At 42.8% G+C, this 22,858-nt stretch overlaps 1 protein-coding gene across 4 annotated transcripts in view; it reads right to left on the bottom strand.

The window, feature by feature from the left end:
* The window catches only part of CASP8 (caspase 8), a 32,299-nt gene extending 17,022 nt beyond the window's left edge, over nt 1-15,277 (bottom strand). Inside the window, exons 1-4 of one of the 4 annotated variants that reach the window (XM_081241915.1) lie at nt 14,382-14,398; nt 12,765-12,828; nt 3,964-4,301; nt 310-415 (exon numbers count right to left, since the gene is read on the bottom strand). In XM_081241915.1, coding sequence (XP_081098041.1) covers nt 310-415; nt 3,964-4,268 — 411 coding nt within the window. In that variant the 5' untranslated portion in view covers nt 4,269-4,301; nt 12,765-12,828; nt 14,382-14,398. Of the gene's footprint in view, nt 1-309; nt 416-3,963; nt 4,302-5,218; nt 5,375-12,764; nt 12,829-14,381; nt 14,627-15,065 lie in introns of those variants that run through there. The other 3 variants (XM_081241916.1, XM_081241918.1, XM_081241917.1) reach the window with 3 other exon arrangements.
* Nucleotides 15,278-22,858: the final 7,581 nt, after the last annotated feature.

The following is a 22,858-nucleotide window of genomic DNA, read 5'->3' as shown; positions in this document are numbered from 1 at the left end:
GGAAAGCGATCTCAGGCCCACCACCGTCTCTCCTGGCTCTGCAAGGTCTCCACATTGCCTGGGCCTCCACACCAGCCTTCTCCCCTCGCTCCTCACCCTGCCTTGTTCCTGGTAATTAACGTGAGCAGCACTTCACAGTATACAGGGGCATCATATCTACAGCACTCATGCCTGACAGCGTTCTTCTTCTCCCCAGTTAAAAAGTGAGAATTCATGTTGCTTTACTGACAAGTGCTCTCTTTAGTCTCAGAAATCCCCACTGGCTGACTCACCCTCAAGACTAAACCTCGGGCAGACACCAGGTCTTACCATGTCATCATCCAGCTTACATTTGGCAATCTCCTGGCTCAAAAAAAACTTGAAGTCCTTCAATTCCAGTTTGCTCACATCTTCTGAAATCTGAAAAAGCATGACCCTGAAGTGGGAAACAGAAACACTTTAGAAATATTTTCTTACATGATTTCCCATCCGATTTCCCATCCGAGTCACAGTGGACTTGATTCCTATGGCCTCCCTTTAAAATAAAGCCAGATAATGACGTGATTTATGAGTTGAGTCCTTGGAAAGAGGCTGGTGTGGTGACACTGAAGACAAATGGCTCATGCCCAACTATCCCACTCTTAGAATTTAAAGTTCTCCAACTTTGACTTTCAGTTAATTTCAGTTAAATGAATTGTGTTTTTCCTTTGTCCTTCGCTATAAAATCAAGATCTTGTTGCAATAGAGAAAAAGCTTTGATTCTGGATATCATGCTTTTCAAAATGCAAATCAGATGGAATTCCTCAATTAAAACTAGTCAATGTTCTCCCAGCCGCTACCTTCAGTAGGAAGGCCAAACGCCTCCTTCTGGAGTAGGGGCTTTTGTGAACGGAGCCCAGCCTGCCTCCTCATCTCTGGATGCTCCTTACTGCTGTCCCCCCATCTCCTCTCTGAACACACGCAGCTGCCCTGCCCCTCACCCTGTTATGCTGGGCCTCCTCCCACCCCTATCCCCTTGTCCGTCTGCAGACAACCACTCATCCACTAACAGCTCAAGCACTGCCTGACTGTCCTCAAGGCTGTATTCACCCCGCTGTACCTGCCTGTGTATCGCCAGAAGAGTAACACACATAACTGTCTGTTTATGAAGCTGTCCAAGTTCCCTGAGAATGGGATCAGTGCCCTTTTGGTTTCCATAAGCCTAGAGGGTCATGAGATACAGTGTTTAAGTGCAGGGGACCCAGACTCCTGGTGTTGGAACCTTGGATCCACCATCCATGAACTGTGTGGCTTTAGACATGTTACACATTTTTTCCCCCTCATCTGTAGATTGTAGATAATACTCTATTTACCCCTCTGGGAGGTGTTGAGGATTACATGAATAAGTTTACCTGAAGCACTTAAACCAACCTTTGGCAACACACTAAGTGTTCAAACATGACAGGCATTATTATTTCCTAAATTATGATAGGCTCTTGGGATATGCTTGTTGAATGAACAAAGGAAAGTTTTACAAGTCAGCAAACCTTTTACTATTATGGTGCAAAGGAAAATAACGTTAATACAAAAACATGTTAACTTCAAAAGTAAATTAGAAAAGTAAAATTCTAAAAATAAAAACATGGTTGACCCTTGAGCAACACAGGTTTGAAGTGCACAGGTCCACTTATGTACAGATTTTTTTCAATAAATACGTAATACAGGGTTTCCCTAGTGGTGCAGTGGTTGAGAGTCCACCTGCCGATGCAGGGGACACGGGTTCGTGCCCCGGTCCGGGAAGATCCCACATGCCATGGAGCGGCTGGGCCCGTGAGCCATGGCCGCTGAGCCTGCGCGTCCAGAGCCTGTGCTCCGCAACGGGAGAGGCCCCAACAGCGAGAGGCCCGTGTACCGCAAAAAAAAATTTTTTAATAAATAAATAAATAAATAAATACGTAATACAGTACTACACAGTCTGCGGTTGGTCAAACCCACAAATGTGGAACCTAAGATACAGAGGATAGACTGTAAGTCATAAGCGGGTTTTTGTGCAGAGGGTCCACACCCCTAACCCCCATGTTGTTCAATGATCAACTGTAGTGTAGAAACAGAAGTTACTCAGTATTATCACCTGCTTCATCCTTCTTCTCATGGAATCTCTACCCTAGAAGTATTTCTCTAAAACTTTCTCAGTTTGACCAAGATTGGGTCCAATCAAAAGCTACCTCCCCTTTTAACTTTATCACAAGGTATTTTGCCCTTCTACGTTCCTCATTATTGAAACCTACTGGCTTTCTTGTACCATCGTTGTCTAGAAATAAATCTGGATAGTTTATAAGGTACTAATTTTATAGGTAGCAATGATAATTTGAAATTTTAAATATCCTATAAATGGAAAGTGGCCACACTAGCATTTTTTTTTCTTACTTGATATTCAACAATGATGAACAAGCAGGAGATTTTACTTGTGCTGACCCTTTTGTTCCCAAGCTAACATGTTCAAGATTTTAACAGACAGATCCTGCCCTTGTTAGACACTCGTAACCCTCCAACAGAGAGGCCCATGTCATTGTCTGCACTGGAAGTTGCCTTGGCCTTGCTCACATGGCAGGAGTGCAACCTTCAAAAGACCAAGACAGGGGACACAAGATGAGACCCTCTAGCTTTCCTAATTATGGAGCTGTTGTTTTTATGATTAATTGATGCCTTAATGAAAAAAAATTCATCACAAGGACTTCACAATTCTATTGAACCAAAGTTACCCAGTATTGAATAGTATCCTTCCCCACTCTCCTTCCAAATTCATGTCCACTTGGAACGTGTAAAAGTGACTTTACTTGGGAAAAGGGTCTTTGTGGATGTAATCTTGCCAAGATAAGGTCATACTAGATTAGGGTGGCCCTAATCCAATGGCTGGTGTCTTTAAAAGAAGAGGGAAATTAAGACACAGATACACAGCAGAGAAGGCAAGGTGAAGAAAGAGGCAGAGATTGAACTGATGCATCCGTAAGACAAGGAACACCAAGGATTGCCTGCAACTACCTGAAGCTAGGAGAGGATCATGAAACAGATTATCCCTCAGAGCCTCTAAAAAGGAATCAATCCTGTTGACATCTCAACTTCAGCCTCTAGCCTCCAGAACTATAAGGAATTAACTTCTCTACTGTGTTAAGCCTTTGGCAGGACAGACAGCCCAAGCCACTGCTGTTCTGACAGCATCTGGGGTCACAGGGATTAAGCAGTCATTGGGCGTTACAGGATGGCTTACGAAGTAAAATTGTGGAAGCTGTTTAGCCTTACAATGATCGGTTATTACCATGGGGGTTTCCAGATGGCCAGGCATAGATTAAAAATGGTTATCTTATACCATAATAAAAAAAGCACTCATTACGGGGGTCCGGCCTGGCCAATCCAGAATGACTGACAACACACAGCTCACTTAAGAACTTGGTAACACAAGCCTTAAGGTATGGAATAAAAGCCTAAAACCTTACTGAGAATTTCATAGTCATCCAGAAGTAGGTGGGAGGGGGTCTCAGGTGGGAAGTAGTGGTGCTTTATTCGATAATAGGCAAAGAAGTGCATGGTATGGGCATCAGCAAAGCAGAGGCATCAAGATAACGGATATGTAACAGACAGAGAGAGTTAGAACGTTTAAAAAATGTCTATATGTATATGTATAAGTGATTAAATTTGTTATAAAGCAAAAAATTAAAAAAATAAAAAATTTAAAAAAAATTTAAAAAAAATGTCTATTTGGATTTCGGCATACCTATAGGTAATGTTTCACCTTGGAAAGAAAATTTTATTTTATGGTTTTAGCATATTTTTCTCTGAATTCTACATAAAGTCTCTAAATTTCTTAACCTGACCATGGTGGGACATCTTCCCAAGTCTCCAAAGTCACACCATACAGACAACCTACAAACAGCATCAGCCCTTCCCATAAAGATGTGCCCATTCAACCCACACGTCCCAGTTCCACACCATGGAGGTTTTTCCCACCTATAGGCAGAGATCTGGGCCCTGCCCGGCATCTGAAGCTCCCTCTCCATCTCCTCCTCACTGGTGTCCAGGTAGGTGAGCAGCAGATCCAGTCTATTCATTCGGAAAAGCAGCTCCTTCAAGAAGGACAGGTTGCTTTCCTCCAACATTCTCTTTTCTTGGAGCCTCTGGAATAGCATCAAGGCATCCTTGATGGGTTCCTGCTTCCTGTGTGGAATGTAGTCCAGGCTCAGGAACTTGAGGGCAGCCAGGTCTTCACTGTCCAGCTGTTCCCCAATATTATACAGACATCTGTTGAAATTCATGCTGATCGAGCGTTAGGAGAATGTAGTTGTTACCTAGGTTAAAATACAATGTTATGTTCAGATGGGAAGAAAACTACCACTTACTGATTTGTTCCTTCATCAAATGCTATTACATCTACTATATGCCAGACATTATGCTGTGGATACAGGCAAGAAAACAAACAAACAGGTTCCCACTCTCAAGTAGCTTACTGTTTTGGAAGGTAGATTTACAAAGTAGCCAGTGGTCAGAGAGTTGTGACCAGGGCACAGTAGAAATATAGAAGAAAGAGCCTTAACTCAGCCTGGGAGAAGGGCTTTCTGGAGGGAAGCCACCTTTGGGGAGGAGATGGTGAAGGACAATTTTTGAAGGAAATAATTTATGCAAAAGTTGGAGGCAAGAATGTTCAAGTCAGTTCGGGCAGGCAAAGGGAGCTCAATAAAGTAACCACGAAGGGTCTGGGAGAGGGAGTGGTGAGACAAAGGGATGGAGCTGTGGCCGGGAACTGTTATAAAGGGCCTCATACGATGGGTCAAGGGGGTCAGGCTCTCTCCTGGATATAATGGAAACCAAGAAAGGATTGTAAACATGAGCGTGACATCATCCAATTAGGGATTAACATTTAAAGTGTGGGGGACATACGTAGATGTATAACTGAATCACTTTGCTTCACACCAGAAACTAACATAACACTGTAAATCAGCTATACTCCAATATAAAATAAAAATTAAATTAAAAAAATAAAGTGTGGAGGACAGATTGGAAGGGTTGGAGGCGGGAGAAGTCATGTGGTCTAATGGAAACAATGGTGGCAGGAGGACGCGATGCAGTACTCTCCCCCAAGGGCCTCAGGACAGGCACCCACAGCTGCTCAAGAACCCAAGACTGGAAATGGAACCAAGAGAACTCGGTCAGCCTTTCAACACAAACAGTCTCTGAATCAGATTATGGGGTATTTTCACATACTTACATGTTTGAGCAGGTAAAAAAAAAGAGAGGGCAGTGTTTCAGGAAACTCCAGACAACCTTCACACAAGCAGCCCAAGATCTGGGGTTTCTCGAGCCCCTTGAGTCACCTTGGCCAATTTCTCCCTCACCTCCCCTGCTCTGATAGGCCCATGTTCATGGTACAGGAGCCCTTGGAGCAGGGTTTGTATCGGGTACATCATAGGAACAAGACTGGGACCTGGATCCCTGGGGCGGGCTACAGGGCCACTGTCAAAGCCAGGAATCTCACCTGCAGCTGACTGTCGGAGAGGCAGGCAGTGCAGTGGCTCAGAGTCTGGGGCTGCGGGGTCCGACAGAACTTGGACCAGAACCCAGCTGGGGCACTGGCCCAGGCCTGGGCAGCTCACAGCCTACAGCTGAGGAGATTCCTGCTCGGTAAGGTGGGATCAGAAGAGCAATATCTCCTGAAGTGTTGTGAGTATACAACACCTATCGTGCTTTTAGAGTAACGACCAAAAACTAACGAACAAAGGCGTGTTCACCTGAAAGAAGGAAAGACCTTGGCTGTGGGGCCGGACACCACTGGGCATGTGACCTGAACACTTCTCTTACCCTCCTGGTTTTCCCACTTCCTCACTGGAAAATTCATTTGAAAGCAGTGATTTTCCACCTCTTCAACGTTGAAGAACTCTTCCTTGAAGGCTTACTCAGATGCTCCCTTACCTCAGGGCTACCATCTGAAAACCTTGAACTAGAAAACCTTTAACTTCTCGTCCAGCTCCACCATTTGCTTGCTCCCACAGACTCTGTGCCCCTGGGCACTTTCTTTAACCTCAAATAACCTTAACCTGTTTGGACCTCTTTCCTCCCTGAGACAAGGCTCCTAAATTTTTAAGCTCCCTGCATTCACTGACATTCTCGGATGAAACCACAAATCCTGACTATCACTTGAGGGGTGATGGAGTGAACCAGGACCTGTGTATTTTGTACCTCTGATGTTAAAATAGAAACATTAAGGTAAACTTTAATATTTTTAAAAAGTGGCCCAAAAGACTTTGAAGCTTTTAGTTTTTCTTTTTCAAATAAACCTTTTCTGGGACTTCCCTGGTGACTCAGAAGTTAAGAATCTGCCTGCCAACACAGGGGACACGGGTTCGAGCCCTGGTCCGGGAAGATCTCACATGCCGCAGAGCAACTAAGCCCATGCTCCACAACTACTGAGCCTGCACTCTAGAACCCATGAGCCACAACTACTGAGCCCTCGTGCCACAACTACTGAAGCCCGTGCACCTAGAGCCCGTGCTCTGCAACAAGAGAAGCCACCACAATGAGAAGCCCTCGCACCGCAACAAAGAGTAGCCCTCACTCGCTGCAACTAGAGAAAGCCCATGCGCAGCAACGAAGACCCAATGCAGCCAAAAATAAAAATAATTAATTAATTAATTAAAATAAAATAAAACAGTATTTAAAAAAAAAAAACAATCCTGATTACTTCCCGCCAATTCTGATTACAGAACACTGGGGTGGTTTTTTTTTTTGGTAAAAATTGAAAATTCAATAAATTATAACATGGTCATGGTTGTCATTATCATACATCACATACACACAAATACACATTTATATAAAAGTTAGAATCAGGTTGCACATCCAAGCGTGTACATCTGTATTTTTTTATACCCACTTAATATTTAGAATGAACATTTACCTTTACCATAAATATTCTTCTTTGGCATATTTTTAATATTTCTTGATTTCCAGCATGTGGAGATATCAAAATTTATTTTAAGCAATTTTCTGTTTCTTTACTATTAAAAATAATATTGCACTGACAGGCTTTTTCATATATCCTGTGCATACCTCTGATTATTTCCTTCTTAGAATTGGAATTATGGACAAAACTTTTTTCTCCCTTTTAATCTAGAGCTGACATTATTGTTTAGACAAGTTTTCTTGATTAGGAAACTGGAGGGACAGTGTCTTAGAAAGATACATCTTGTTTTACACTGGATTCACAAAGGCTGCAGAGCCTAGATTATTTACTGCAAAAGCAATCAATTATCATGAAAATACTTTTATATAGGAAAGATACCTTAAATATTTGGGCTGCACCTAAAAGCATACGTTCAAAGTTCAACAAACAAAACCTCTAGACATTCAAGGGAGCAAACTAGCAAGTTCATTCCTTAAATCACACTCCATAGAAACACACATGTGCTCAACAGGGTTTGTACATGGAGTCTCACCGCAGCCCAATATATAATCCTGAACAACTAGAAACATCCCAAATGTCCTCCAATAAAGGAATGGCTAAATTAACTAAAGCATAGTCATCCTACAGAATATTATGCAGCAGTTAAGAAAATGCACTCCAACTTCTGAAATTAAAATGGATAGATATTCAAGATTAGTTATTACGACAGCGAAAATAGCAAGTTGCAATATAACCAAAAATCATACATCTACTTTTTAGAAATACTCAAACAACATAATTAGATTTTCAGTGATTACAGAAATATATATTAAAGCAGAAAATAAAAGATAAGGAAATTCTGGAAAGAGACATACCAAACTCATACAGTGCCTAGACTGTATTCACAGATCTTTGAAGAAAATACACAGGAAGCTCTTTCAGTGGTTGCCTGAGAGGAGAGGAACTAGAGGTCTGGGGGTGGACAGGAAGAGACTTGCTTTACATTCTATACCCTTTGCACAGTGTAAATCTTTACCATTTTATTACCCTAAATGTACATGTACTTAAATTAAAATCTCTTTTTAAATAACTATTTTTATTCCAGTATATGAAACTGGAAAGGATCAGAACTGGGTCCAGCCCTGTTTAAAACCATTAGGTCCAGTGTCCTTAAATCTTCCAATAAGTTCTAACCATTGCTAAAATATCATTTTACAGAATAAAATCAACCAAAGAAACAAATGAAAGCAGAATCTCTTTTTCCCCCTCTGCAATTATTTTCTTTCTAATGATAACAATGCTTATTGTATTCCTTTGAGAAAATACAGGAAAGATAAAAAGGAGAATAAAAATTACCTATAATTCTGTCATCCAAAGATTAAATGCCTAATCAAAACATTCTCTGATGTAAATCATACCAATGTTTTCTTAGGTCAGTCTCCCAAGGCAATAGAAATAAAAACAAAAATTAACAAATGGGACCTAATCAAACTTACAAGCTTTTGCACAGCAAAGGAAACCAAAAACAAAATGAAAAGACAACCTACAGAATGGGAGAAAGTATTTGCAAATGATGCAACTGACAAGGGCTTAATTTCCAAAATATATAAACAGCTCATAAAATCAACAACAAAAAACAAACAACCAAATCGAAAAATAGGCAGAAGACCCAAAGAGACATTTCTCCAAAGAAGAAAGACAAATGGCCAATAGTCACATGAAAAGATGCTCAACATCGCTAATTATTAGAGAGATGCAAATCAAAAGTACAGTGAGGTATCACCTCATGCCGATCAGAATGGCCATCATTAAAAACTCTATGGGGCCTCCCTGGTGGCGCAGTGGTTGAGAGTCCGCCTGCCGATGCAGGGGATACGGGTTCGTGCCCCGGTCTGGGAGGATCCCATATGCCGCGGAGCGGCTGGGCCCGTGGGCCATGGCCGCTGAGCCTGCGCATCCGGAGCCTGTGCTCCGCAACGGGAGAGGCCACAACAGTGAGAGGCCCGCATACCGCAAAAAAAAAAAAAAAAAAAAAACTCTATGAATAACAAATGCTGGAAAGAGTGTGAAGAAAAGGGCACCCTCCTACACTGTTGGTGGAAATGTAAGTTGGTAAAGCCACTATGGAAAACAGTATGGAGGTTCCTCAGAAAACTAAAAATAGAATTATCATATGATCCAGCAATCCCACTCCTGGGCATATATCTAGACAAAACTCTAATCCAAAGAGATACATGCACCCCTATGTTCATAGCAGCACTATTCACAATAGCCAAGACATGGAAGCAACCTAAATATCCATTGACAGAGAAATGGATAAAGAAGATGTGGTACATATATACAATGAAATATTACTCAGCTATAAAAAAAGAATGAAATAATGCCATTTGCAACAACATGGATGCAACTAGAGATTATCATACTAAGTGAACTAAGTCAGAAAGAGAATGACAAATACCATATGATATCACTTATATGTGGAATCTAAAATATGACATAAATGAACCTATCTGAAACAGAAACAGACCTGTGGTTGCCAAGGGGGAGGGGGTTGGGGCAGGGATGTAGTCAGAGGTTGGGTTAACAGATGTAAGCGTTTATGTATAGCATGGAGACCTATATTCAGTATCCTATGACAAACCATAATGGAAGAGAATATTAAAAAAAGAATGTATATATATGTATTACTGAATCACTTTGCTGTACAGCAGAAATTAACACAACACTGTAAATCAACTTTTAAAAAATTAAAGTAAAATAAAAAACAAAGATAAATGCCTAATAATCTTACTGTCCTTCCTACCGAATATTTTACGCATATATATTTTCCCTCATATTTAAACACCATATTTCTGAGGTATACGTGGACTTTTCCACTGATAATATTATAAGTACATCTTGATGTCTTTATTTTTTCTTCTACAGCATGGATTTTTAAATCTGTAAGGCATCTAATCATATGAATGGGCAAGAATTTATCTAACCAGTCTCTGATTACATTTAGGATGATCTTAAAATGCAAATCTCCATGTATACCTCTGATTATTTTATTAGAATAATTTCCTAGAAATAGGATTACTGAGACAAAAGGAATAAAGATTTTTAAGGCTTTTGTTACATATTCAATAGCATTTTCTGACAGTATAAAAAAAATTCGAATCCAAGGCAAGGATGACGTGAATTTGGATATAACATGATGGGCTCCTGTCCTCTATGGCCAGTTCACCTCACTCGTTTCATTATCTTTGCAATAGCCTGACAATGCTTTCTAAATTATTTTTGCATCATATTAAAATGGACACTTAGTAGGGAAAGTGCTGGCAAGGCTTCTTTTCTGACCCAGCTTTTTCCAGAACACATTGTGGTATAATATTGTCTTTGTTTGTTTAGGTCACACACCTCTTTGATCGTAGTGCCTGGGAAGCACTGTTACCTGCTCTAGATTTTATACCGTTAACAACGGGCCACCTCTAGGTTCTGGCTCTATAGGAACAGGGACCAAGAGGTACTTCTTTTTTTCTTTTTTTTTTTTGCGGTACGCGGGCCTCTCACTGTTGTGGCCTCTCCCGTTGTGGAGCACAGGCTCCGGATGTGCAGGCTCAGCGGCCATGGCTCACGGGCCCAGCTGCTCCGCGGCATGTGGGATCTTCCCGGACCGGGGCACGAACCCGTGTCCCCTGCAACGGCAGGCGGACTCTCAACCACTGTGCCACCAGGGAAGCCCCGGAACTTCTTTTTTTATGGGCCCTGGGTTTAACTGCATGTGCTCATATGCTAGAAACTTTGTTAGAGTAATATTTTCAGGAGAATATTCATTGTTGTATTTTTCTCATCCTAAAATAGTAAAAGTAACATTTATTCCTTAGAGAACTTCTAAAAGAAAAATAAAAATCGCTTAGAAAAAAATCACTTAGAAAAACTTAGAAGTAATTTTGGGGTCAAATTTGGTGCGTTTTTTTCCCATTTTATTCACATGTTCACATATATATACATATATAATGTGTATGCATATACATATGCTGAATATATAAATTCGAATATAAATTTGAATATATTGGTTTATATTGCATACAAGGTGGAAGAGAGGGGTAGAAATGGAAAGCCCTCCCGAATTTTTCTTTTATTTCCAATTATATAACAATAATAAATCCATATAAATATATTTGTATTATATGGTATATAAGTATATCTAACATTTTTATAATAAATGTGTGCCCCAAAGTATTTTGATATGAATTTTTATATTATGATGTGTGTTTATAACATATAACCATATAAACATAAAAATATTTTTCTTGTCTCACTTACTGCAATCCTCTGAAGAAATTGCTATTATCATCCTCATTTTACTATTGTGAAAAATCAGTTCAGGGGCTTCCCTGGTGGCGCAGTGGTTGAGAGTCCGCCTGCCAATGCAGGGGACACGGGTTCGTGTCCCGGTCCGGGAAGATCTCACATGCCGCGGAGCAGCTGGACCCGTGAGCCATGGCTGCTGAGCCTGCAGGTCGGAGCCTGTGCTCTGCAACAGGAGAGGCCACGACAGTGAGAGGCCCACGTACCACACACACACACACACAAATCAGTTCAAAAGTAAGCTAGTGAGAGGCATCAGGCCCAGGTTTGAGCATCTCACTCAAGGGTCTCAATGACAGACCCTGCAAAGATTTAGAATTTATTCTGATTCCAGTTGGAAGCCAGTGAAGGAATTTAATGAAGAAAGACACATAATCAAAATATTTTTAAAGATTATGAATTACTTAAAATTTTAAAAGACTAAAGAAACCCCCAAAACACAGAAACAAGAATTCTTAACAAATCTACAAAAGCAAAGAGAGGGTCAGAACCTTACAAACCAAGCCGGTACATGCTGGAGCCTGGATTTAGACCTCAGCACCTCATCCCAGAGTCCCAAATTAGCACTGCCTTTTGTGCCACAATTAAATTGCAAATAAATCTCATCTAATCACAAACAATCCTTCTAGCGACATTCTAGCAACATCTTAGCTCTTTTGGTGATATGGAAAACTACCTCAAAGCTGGAGAAAATAAACCCAAAATTTGCATTACTCTTCTGAGACAAAAATCCGTTACCTCGTTCAAAGCTTGAGAGTACTGGAAAGCCGCTCTCAGGCCCAAACCCCTAAGCAATAGGGTGACTACTACCTCCAGTCCAGGATGGCCACCCCAAATTGGGGTTCCCCCAGAACCTGCCAGATGTCCACCCTGCACACAAACACCCTCCGAGGGCTGCAGGGTCCCAGCCAGGGCTATCTCACAGCCCAGGAAAGGTGTTCAAATCACGACAAAACTCAGAGCCAACCAAACTGAAGAAATTTATAACTCCACCTATAAATGCTTAACCCCACAAGTACTGATTATCAGTCTATGCTTGCCATTATGTTATTCCCGGTACTGTCCTGTGCCCTTTTAATGTCTCAAAAATAAATAAATAAATAAATAATTGAGTTCTTAGCACTGTTTCTGTTTACGTGTGTGTCTGTTTATGTGTACATGTGTGTTTATATTGGTGGTCTGAGTGTCGGCAGATTGGTAAGCTATAGCAGCAAAGTCAGTTGAGAGTTGAGTTTTGGTTTCTATTCCTTGAGAACTCACCATAAGGATGAGGCCTCTGTACAAATAACTGAACTTGGAGTATTCCCCCCAAAAAATCAGGAATGCATCAACCGAAGCTGGAGATCTGGGACCCGTGGGCCCTCACTACGGCCCTGGGAAGCACTGCTAACTCTCCTGGTTTCCGCATCTACAGTCATATACAAGGACCACCCCATGAGCCCCGAGGCCACCAGATCCCACCCTCAGTAGCCTAGAAAAGTCTAGAATCAAAAACCTTCCTCTCTAAAAGCCCATCCAACCTTACCACAGCCAAGTCCCAGAACCCTCACAGCGGCAGCCGCTTCACAGGCCTCTCTCTCCCGGCACATCTAAGAAAAGAATGAAGTCAAATGAAGAACCAACAGCACAGCTCACTTACTTCCTGTTTTCGAAACTCCTGAGTCACTAGTGAGGTAGGCCGGCCTCCAGGCAGCACCCCCGTCTAGATCTCTAAGAGGGAGCCTGTGGAAGAGGAGGCAGGTGCCGGGAGGGGACCCTGGCCACCTGAGCTTTGGCTCTGGCTGTGTGACTTTGGACGGGTCAGTTTCTCTTCGGGGCCTCTCTACCACATTCCAACAGGAGAAAGTTTGAACTGGATGATAGCTAAGAACCCTTTCTTTTCATATTGCTGGAATTTACAGATTTTTAGGGGCTCATTATGAAGCCTTTAATGGTTTCCTTCAATAATATTCACTGAGCACTCCTGAGTGGTCTTGAGATATGTAAACTGCAGGGTCCTCACCACAGCTCTCAGAGGGTCTGCTGACCCTCACAGAAACTCTCTTGGTTTCCCCATCTACACTCACATACACGATCACTTCCATGACCCCGAGGCCACAAGACCCCACCCTCAACAGCCCAGAAAACTCTAGAATCATAGTCCTTCCTCCCAAAAGGCCCAGTGGAGCTCACCAAAAAGACAAATCCTGGGGCCCTCACCGTGGACTGGGCCCTGGAGAACAAAGTACACATTAGCCCTGCCTTTTTGCTTTCAGTCAGTTGAAATGTTTTCTGATAATAAAACTAGAGAGAGAAAAAAAAAATCAAACACCTCTCTTCTTTGAAACTGCCTTTTTTCTTTCCGCAAATGGAATATAAGCTTTCAGAGGGCAGAGCTCACAGCTGAGAGGATTAATGAGATGTCTGAAAGTGCCCCTCCACCTGAAGAGGGCTAAGGAAGGGCACCGTGGTCCCATCGTGCCCTTTGCTACCGCGCCTCTGCCCCGAGAACTCTGAGTGAGAGCACAGTAACAGAATGAAATCCTATTAACGGCTAAATCCTAGCCCAGGAGGCGCTCCCTGACTCTTTCTTGCGGCTTCCTGAGCATACACTCAGCTTTCATCCCACTGTTTTATGGCTGGTTCCTGTCCGAGGCTGTGAGCTTCACAAAGGCAGAGACGGAATATTTCATGCCCGTTCCCAAGGATGTGCCACAGGAGTAGCAGTATCTAGAACATACAAAGGTTTCCTGCAAATCAACGAGGAAAAGAAACCCTGGAGAATGGCAATGGATATGGACACAGGGTTCCTTGACAGGGATACTCAGATGGCCAAAGTGTACGAATGACGCTCAGACTCATGAGTAAGCTGGAAAGTGCCAAAATAAAGAAACGGGCTCCCTACTTTGGACCTATCAGAATGGCAAAGGTTTGCAAGCTGGATCAGGCTAAAGATTGGTGGGCAAGTTCTCCTATAGTCCTTATATAGGATTGGGAGACTGTCCATCATGGAATAATAAGTAGTGGTTACAAAGTGGGACCTGGCAAATTACATCGAACTTAAAGTACAGTGCTTACTTGAAAAACAAAAAAAGTCAGAAACGGAACAAGCAAAATACAATACAAATAATACTAATACATAATAATAATTGCTAATACTTACTGGGTACTTAGTAGTGCCAGTCACTGTTCTAAGTGGCTCATGCTGTTATTATCAACTTAAATCTTCACAGCCACCTCATGAGGGAGTGTTAATCCCATTTAATGATGAGGAAACAGAGGTACAGAGAAATTACTTTCTTGTTCCTGATCGCACAGTTTAAAAAGTAGCGTACACCCACAAAACAAGGACACATTTTGCAAAGATACAGAACAATTCAAGGATATGTATCAAAAGATTTAGAGGGTCGTCTTTGGGAGGATAGGAGATAGGGTGGGAGTGGGGAAATCAAAGAAAGTACCTAGAACAGGGCAGGGTAGAAGGGCCCCGTAAGCCTTAGAGACCAAGGGCTACAGGGAATAGGGATCTGACAGGGTGATTAACTTAACCCTCTGCCCCAGGCCAAACGGAAAATAATTTAAACATAAGTAGGTGAATAAAGTCTTGTAGAATTTCCAAAGTAATCCAGCAGGAGAGAGACGGCGTGTCTATATTTGGGGCAGCAGAGTAACTGGAGATTCCTCAGAGTTAAAAAGGAGCAAAGTCAGTGGTTGTGGTTCAGAGAGAAACCCAGTCCAAGATCTGGGCCCCTAGCAGGACCCAGAGGTGAGTCCACTCCGCAGGTCTGATCTGCCCCTTGAGTGGGCAACGTGGTCTCCAGAAGCCACTTTTGCACCAGCCACTCACCTGGTCCACCCTGGCAACATCACAGTCACCAAGCTCCCGATGCCAAGCCCCCTAGACTGCCTAACTTCACACGTTCCAATTACTGAGGCAGGTTCTTACAACCGGAGAAAAATCCCTGTAAACGAGGCAAGGGGGAGGGGGAGGAGGGAGGTGGGGTTGGAAAGGCCTCCCGGAAGAAGTTTTCTTTTACTTTCGGATCACTCAGCCAGGCTTTTCTGCCTGTCCCAGCAGACTCACTTCCTGTTTCTCTCCTCTCCACATTCAGAATTTACTAGCGAATTCAGCAGGGCTTTGAAACATCGCGAGATAAAAGAAAGAGAACCTGTGAAACCATTACCCTCCGGTAGAAGGGCAAAACCTGGTCTTCAGTAAGAGAGAAAGAAAATTCCTGAACAGAGAGAACTAGAGAATAAAACTGACTTTGAAAACTGGAAAACAGAAGTGATTCACTCGAACAGAAAATGTTTCTTATTTAAAGGAACCGATGCCCAATTTCCAAACATTCAAAAGTGGGAGATGATAGACAATTCATCAATATGCAAACTAAAAACCAGGAAGCTGTATACTCACTACATTTAGTGTATATAAGGCCTATACTTTTTAAAGACAGATTTGAGACTTTCTGTGGCAAGTAAAAATGCCATTCTTCCTTGAAGGGGGTCTGGGGAGAGGAATTATTCCTCTATTCTGCGGCCCAAATCTCAGCACTGAAGCCATGGACCAGCCCCCCATATCATCTGGCAAGAGCTCTTCTTGGGTCGAAGCAGATCTCTTGCTGAGATGTGGGGAGATCCTGCACAAAAAGGGATGTGGGTCTGGCCCAGCCCTAAGCAAGGATAACAGTCCCTGGCCAGTGCTGTGCCTTAGTGACCCATACCTGTCCAGTGCCGGGCCTGGAGTGGTGGTAATGCGGAGATCTGTCCCCCAGGACCTTGAGCCCCCAAACCTCCTCAGCTTTTCTTCATCTTCCATCCCCTTCCCACCCTCTGCCTCCGTTTCCTGTTTGGATTTTTTTTAAGGTTTTCTGCCTTTTTGTTGTTACACCTTGTACATTTTATAACAAAAACACCAAAAATAATACAATACCTATATGTTGTACCTTTACATCAATTATCTCTAATTCCCCCAGCAAAGTAGAGGATTGTTCTCCCATTTCATGGATGAGGAAACAGAGGCTCAAATGAATACCCAAATTCGAACTAAGTCCTGTTGGACCAAAAACAAGGATTTTTCCACCGTAACACACTATCTCCCTTTCCCCAGCATTTAGAATTTGAAATGAACCATGTGGATGGAAGAGCAGTAAATTTAAACTAAGATAATGACCTATGCACAGAGGTCACAAGGTCACCTATGAAAAAGGAGTCCGCCTAATGGCACCAGCTAATATTTAATAAACATTGTGTGTGCAAGGCACAGCCACCCAAACTGGCTCATTTCACCTTCTGAACAATTCTCAGAAGTGGATGCTCCCATTTGAGTGACAAAACTGAGGTTTGGAGAGGCGAAAGACTTGGACAAGTACCTTCAGCTAGTGAGTGGCAGAATGAGTTTTGTGTGCCTCTCTAAGACCCTGGGAGGTTAATCAGTGTCTGAACATTAATACACACCCATGGTTCTCAACTTGACTGATCTGAGGGTTAACTGAGCAGGTTTAAAAAAAATACCAGTCTTCAGGCCCCAGCTCTGGAATTCCTACCTGAGCAGAATTGCAGGAGGTAAAACAGACTGACCACCTAAAGGAACGCCTGGACCTTTGACAGTTCTCAGTAAATATTCACTACCACTGTGTTACGTAAGCTCACAATATCTGTAAGATGGCTACGAATTATTAGACACATTGTACAGATGAGGAAACTAAGTTCAGTGTCAATCAGCTGACAAACTGCACGGCCAACACAGGATCCCAAGATTGTCTCACTTGAGAGTTTACTTCCATCCCCCAGCCCCCAGCCTGGCAGAAGTGGATGACCCACCGCAGGCATCCAGGGGGCCATACTGAGGAGGAATGGGGGAGTCTCAGGGCTTTGATGTGCCATTTGTAAGGTATTGATCCTAGGCTCTCCCAGTCTTAGATCTTTTTAAAAAGGAAGATGAATAATCAGTAAGTGAATTGTGAACCTGAAGTTGGTTAAATTCCTTTTGTGATCTTCTAGGATCAATTTTTTTTTTTTTTTTTTTTTTTTTTTTTTTTTTGCGGTACGCGGGCCTCTCACTGTTGTGGCCTCTCCCGTTGCGGAGCACAGGCTCCGGACGCGCAGGCTCAGCGGCCATGGCTCACGGGCCCAACCGCTCTGCGGCATGTGGGATCTTCCCAGACCGGGGCACGAACCCGTGTCCCCTGCATCGGCAGGCGGACTCTCAACCACTGCGCCACCAGGATCAATATTAATTTACTTGCTCTAACCAGTTTCTTGCCTCCATCTTGAGCTATACGCCTGTGTGATTATTTACATCGAAATGAATAATGTACCTGGTCTTTAGTCCTGGGGAAGCTGGAAAATCTGGAGGCGTTGCAGTTCAGCGGGGCATGAGGGAGCTGGTCCCTGCCCAGCGCATGGTGAGGACAGCCTGTTTTTGTTGTTTGTTTTTTGTTTTTTGCGGTACGCGGGCCTCTCACTGCTGTGGCCTCTCCCGTTGTGGAGCACAGGCTCCGGATGTGCAGGTTCAGCGGCCATGGCTCACGGGCCCAGCCACTCCGCGGCATGTGGGATCTTCCCGGACCGGGGCACGAACCCGTGTGCCCTGCATCGGCAGGCGGACTCTAAACCACTGCGCCACCAGGGAAGCCCCTGCAGGTGGTATTCTTTTCACCCCCTCCTGATGAGCTAGAGATAAATCAGAGAGCCCCAGACACTTTTACCCAGACCTCTCAGCTTTCAAAAGTAAACAAGACTGGGGGTTAGGCTGAGGTCTCTCTGTCCCCAGTGGGGATGAGAGGCAAGATGCTGAGGTTAAATTTCAGTGGAGGGGGAAGTATTGCACGTCTTGGGCCTTTCTAGATATTGATGCACCAGTGACTGTGGTCTTCCAACCCCTGGCACCAAGATGAGCACCGAACAGACAACGTGCTCTGGTTTGGGGGCTGAGGCCACCTCCCTTACCAGGACCTTTGCCCAAACCTGACTATGGATAGATCCCTTCAAGTCCCTGTAAACCTCACTTATTATGGCCCCCACCACTGAATGTGTTCATGGTATTGATGATTTGTCTATGTGGACCCCCAATCACCTTCACCCTCTACCTCTGATGGGAACTGCTGCAGTTAGGGTCATCTTACTGGGGCACGTGGAAGACCTTGAACCTGCCTGACTACAAGTGCTTAGTGCTATTGTACCCCCAAAACAGTATCAGCTGCCTAGCGAAGAAAAGGAAATAACTGCCCTCACTGCTGAGCCCAAGGAAGCCAAAGTGCTGTGTGAGAGTCTATTCAGCAGTCCTGTTTGCCTAGTGCACAAAACTTCGGGTGCCTGGAAACCTACCATTGATTACAGGGGGCTCAACGCTGTGCTGCTGCCCTTGTGCTGGTGGTACCTGACACTGTGACTATCACAGACGCTATTGCTCAAGCTGAGGGAACTTGATATGTGACAGTTCACATTGCAAATGCCTTTTTCAGCATCTTTCTCACTCGATCATCACGATCAGTTTTTCTCTATGTGAAATGGGTTACAACATAGCTTTAACATCCTTCCACAAGGCAACCTAAGTTCCTGGGCTATCTGCCATCAGGTGGATCCTTACTGGGGAAAAGCTCTGCTCCTGGAGGCTGTTAATGCCTCCTCCTGGTGGGCTCAGACCAGGGCACAACCCAGCAAGGACTGGACCCTCTGTTGGTCCGCATGCAGCAACGCAACTAGGCTATGAACACAGACACATCACAGAGTCCTAATACCTAACTGAAATCCCTGACCATAATCTGGGAAGGGGCGTGGCTTCTCATTTCAGAGGAGACAATTACCAAGCTTTTGGTCCTCTCTGCCCCCAACAAATAGAAAGAAGGCCCAGTGACTTGTGGGACTATTCAGCTACTCACTTGCTCACATTCCCCCTGTGGGATCTTGACAGCACCCACCTATTAGTTTAACAGAAAGGTCACTACGTGTGAGTGAGACTTCCGACAAACAGGATGCCCTGGAAACCCTCCAATGGGCCACCCAGGCCGTCCTTCCCCTGGGCCACACAGAACCACATCTGCCATTTGAGTTACAAGTCTCAGCAATCTCCCTGTTTGCAAATTGGAGCCTACGGCAGAAGGACAGTGCCATAGGTCATAGGTGCCTGTTGGGCTTTTGGACACATAAGCTCCTGGAGTCAGCAGGAATGTACACATCTTTTGAGGGACAACTGTTGGCCTGTTATTGGGCATTGGTGGATACTAAGTGTATGATCCATGGCCGTGAAGTAATCTTGAGACCAGAAATCCCAGTCTTGTTGTGGGGCTGAGCAGAGGCCTCAAATTCCTGGGTGGGAGTGACTCAAGATCATCCATAGTAAAATAGAGATACAGGAGTGGGCAAGCAGGAGACACACTGGAATGGATAAACCTTGCCCAGCTGGGCTCTCACAACTCCTTGAAAAGGTCTCAGGAATGCTCCTCTGCCTACCAGGCATCTTGCTGGAGGAGCCATTACCTCCACCAGCCCAATGGGGGCCCGGGTATAAAGACCTCTTGGACCACCCAGGGGCTTGGTTCATGATGGCTCCTCCTGGTTAACTTCTACCTGGCTGGCATGTGGTGCACCTGCCATCCAAATGTTCACCAAACTCGGGAGAATAACGGATGAACACAGTGAGAACTTCAACAAAGAGATAGGATGTGTAAGAAAGTACTAAATGGAAGTTATAACTGAACTGGAAAATACACATCCATTAGGATGACTATAATCAAAAAGACCGTCAATGACAAGTGTTGAGGGGTTCAACAGCAGGCTGGGTGAGGTAGGAGAATGAATCAGTGAGCTGGAAGACAAAGCAATGGAACTCACTCAGATCAGCAAAACAAAAAAGGAATTTTATAAAGTGAGGATACCTTTGGAAATTCCCTGGCGGTCCAGTTGTTAGGACTCTGTGCCTTCAATGCCAAGGGCTCGGGTTCGATCCCTGGTTGGGGAACTGAGATCCCACGAGGCACAGCCAAAAGAAAAAAAAAAACCTTTAAGGACTGTTGGGACAACATCAAGCAGAATAACACTCATGTTGTATGGGTCCCAGAAGGAGAAGAGAGAAAGAAAAGACCAGAATCAAACTAAAAATTCTGCACAGCAAAGGAAACCTCATCAAAATGAAAAGGCAACCTACTGAATAGGAGAAGATATCTGTAAATCTTCTGTCTGATAAGGAGGTAATATCAATACTATATAAAGAACTCATACAACTCAACAACAGCAAAACAACCCTACTGAAGAATGGGCAGAGGCTCTAGATAGACATTTTTCCAAAGAAGACATACAGATGACAAACAGACACAAGAAAAGATATTCAACATCACTAATTATTAGAGAAATGCAAATCAAAACCACAATGAGATAGCTCTTCACAACAGTCAGAATGCCTCTGATCAAAAAGACAAGAAATAACAAATGTTGAAGAGGATATGGAGGAAAGGGAATCTTTGTACACCAGTAGTGGGACTATAACTTGGTGCAGCCACTATGGAAAAGAATATGGAGATGTCTCAAAAGGTTAAGAATAGAACTACCATATGACCCAGCTATTCCACTTCTGGGTATTTATCCAAAGAACAAGAAAACATTAATTTAAAAAGATGTATACACCCATATGTTCATTGTGGCTTTATTTACAATACCCAAGGTATGGAAGCAACCTATCATCAATGGATAAGTAAAGAAAATGGAATACTACTCAGCCATATAAAAAAAATGAAATCCTGCCTTTTGCAACAAAATGCATGGACCTTGAAGGTATTATGCTAAGTGAAATAAGTCATACAAAGAAAGACAAATACCATGTGATTTCACTCATAGGTGGAATCTAAAACAAGCAAAAAAAACAAAAACAAAACAAATGAACAAACAAAATGAAACAAAAACAAATTCATAGATACAGTGAACTGATTAGTGGTTACTGGAAGGGAGGGCGATCAGGGGGTGGGTGAAATAGATGAAAGGGGTCAACTGTAGGGAGATGGATGGCAACTAGACTTGTGGTGGTGGTCACTTTGTAGTGTATACAGTTGTTGAATTATAATGCTGTACGCCTGAAACTTATTATTTTTTAAATTAATTAATTAATTAATTAATTATTTTTGGCTGTGTTGGGTCTGCGTTTCTGTGCGAGGGCTTTCTCTAGTTGCGGCGAGCAGGGGCCACTCTTCATCGCGGTGTGTGGGCCTCTCACTGTCGTGACCTCTCTTGTTGCGGAGCACAAGCTCCAGACGCGCAGGTTCAGTAGTTGTGGCTCACGGGCCTAGTTGTTCCACAGCATGTGGGATCTTCCCAGACCAGGGCTCGAACCCGTGTCCCCTGCATTGGCAGGCAGATTCTCAACCACTGCGCCACCAGGGAAGCCCTGAAACTTTTTTTTTTTTTTAAAGTAGTGAAACCCTTGGTTTGGAAAAGAAAAAAGGAAGTAAAAAAAAAAAACTGTCTAAAAATGAAAATGATCTAAGCTGTACATTTATAATTCTTGTGCATTCCTCAGTATTTGTATAATATTTCAATTAAAAGTTTCACTTAAAAAAATATGACATTTCTGGTCTCCTGATTTTCTGTTTTTCCTCCTAGACCTTGCTGGATGTTTTCATAAAGATAGAGAAAATGATCCTACCAGAGAAAAGAAACTGAGACACATTGAAAAGACTCCAAATGGTTAGGAATCTGATGAAGAAAGTCAAAGGCTATGAAGATTTAAGCGGAGGGTAGAAATAACTGACACTTGTTCAGCTCAATTTATTCTTTCATTGAAAAAATCATGTCACACCATTCTTCTTCTTTGTTTTGTATTGCTTCTGTATTTTTTCCAAATTTTATTTCACTTATTATAATGTTATTTAAGTATATATAAACATAAAGCTACATATAAATGCTTTATGCTTATAGCTCTTGTACATGGATATAAGCAAAAAAAGTTTATGGATTAGACACAAGTAAAACTATAAAACTACATATAAATTATAAAAATTATATACATTATTTAAATAATTATATAAATAATTACATTAAACAAAGATGGACTAAAATTCTAATTTTAAGAAAAGACTTATGGGACTGGATTTTGTAAAACAAAACAAAACAAAAACAAACAAACAAAAAAACCAAAACAAAACTGACAATACACTGCTTACAACAGACAGTTCAAGTGTAAAGACACTGAAACACTGAAGATATCAGGATAGTATTATACTAACATCAAACAAGTAAACACAAAGCAAAAGTGATCAGAACTAAAATGAGAAGTAGACAATCCACAGTCATCGTATGTGATATTTATGCACCTCTCTCAGTAACTGACAAGACAGAGAGAAAAAGCAGTAGAGCTATAGGAGATTCAAATAACACAATGATCTTGACCTATATGACAAAGTTGATTAATTAAGAGATAGAAGTATAAGCATGCTAGATGTAAATGTAGAATTATACCAGAAGAAACAGCTTTAAATGTCCCAAGTGGTACCATGGGGAAAAGGACCAGTAAAGTGGGGACTTTGGGGTCTCCCACTGGTAAACAAATGCCTCCTTGGCTACCTACCAGCCACTTCTTTGCACTCAACTAGATCAGCCAGACTTCCTGTCAATTGTTGGTAGTCTGTTCTGTTCCCACACTTCACAGTC

Source organism: Mesoplodon bidens, assembly GCF_964165515.1.
Source record: "Mesoplodon bidens genome assembly, chromosome: 8".
Classification (NCBI taxonomy): Eukaryota; Metazoa; Chordata; class Mammalia; order Artiodactyla; family Ziphiidae; genus Mesoplodon; species Mesoplodon bidens.
The sequence above is the reverse complement of the archived record's forward strand: the minus strand, read 5'-3'. Positions and strand labels throughout refer to the sequence as shown.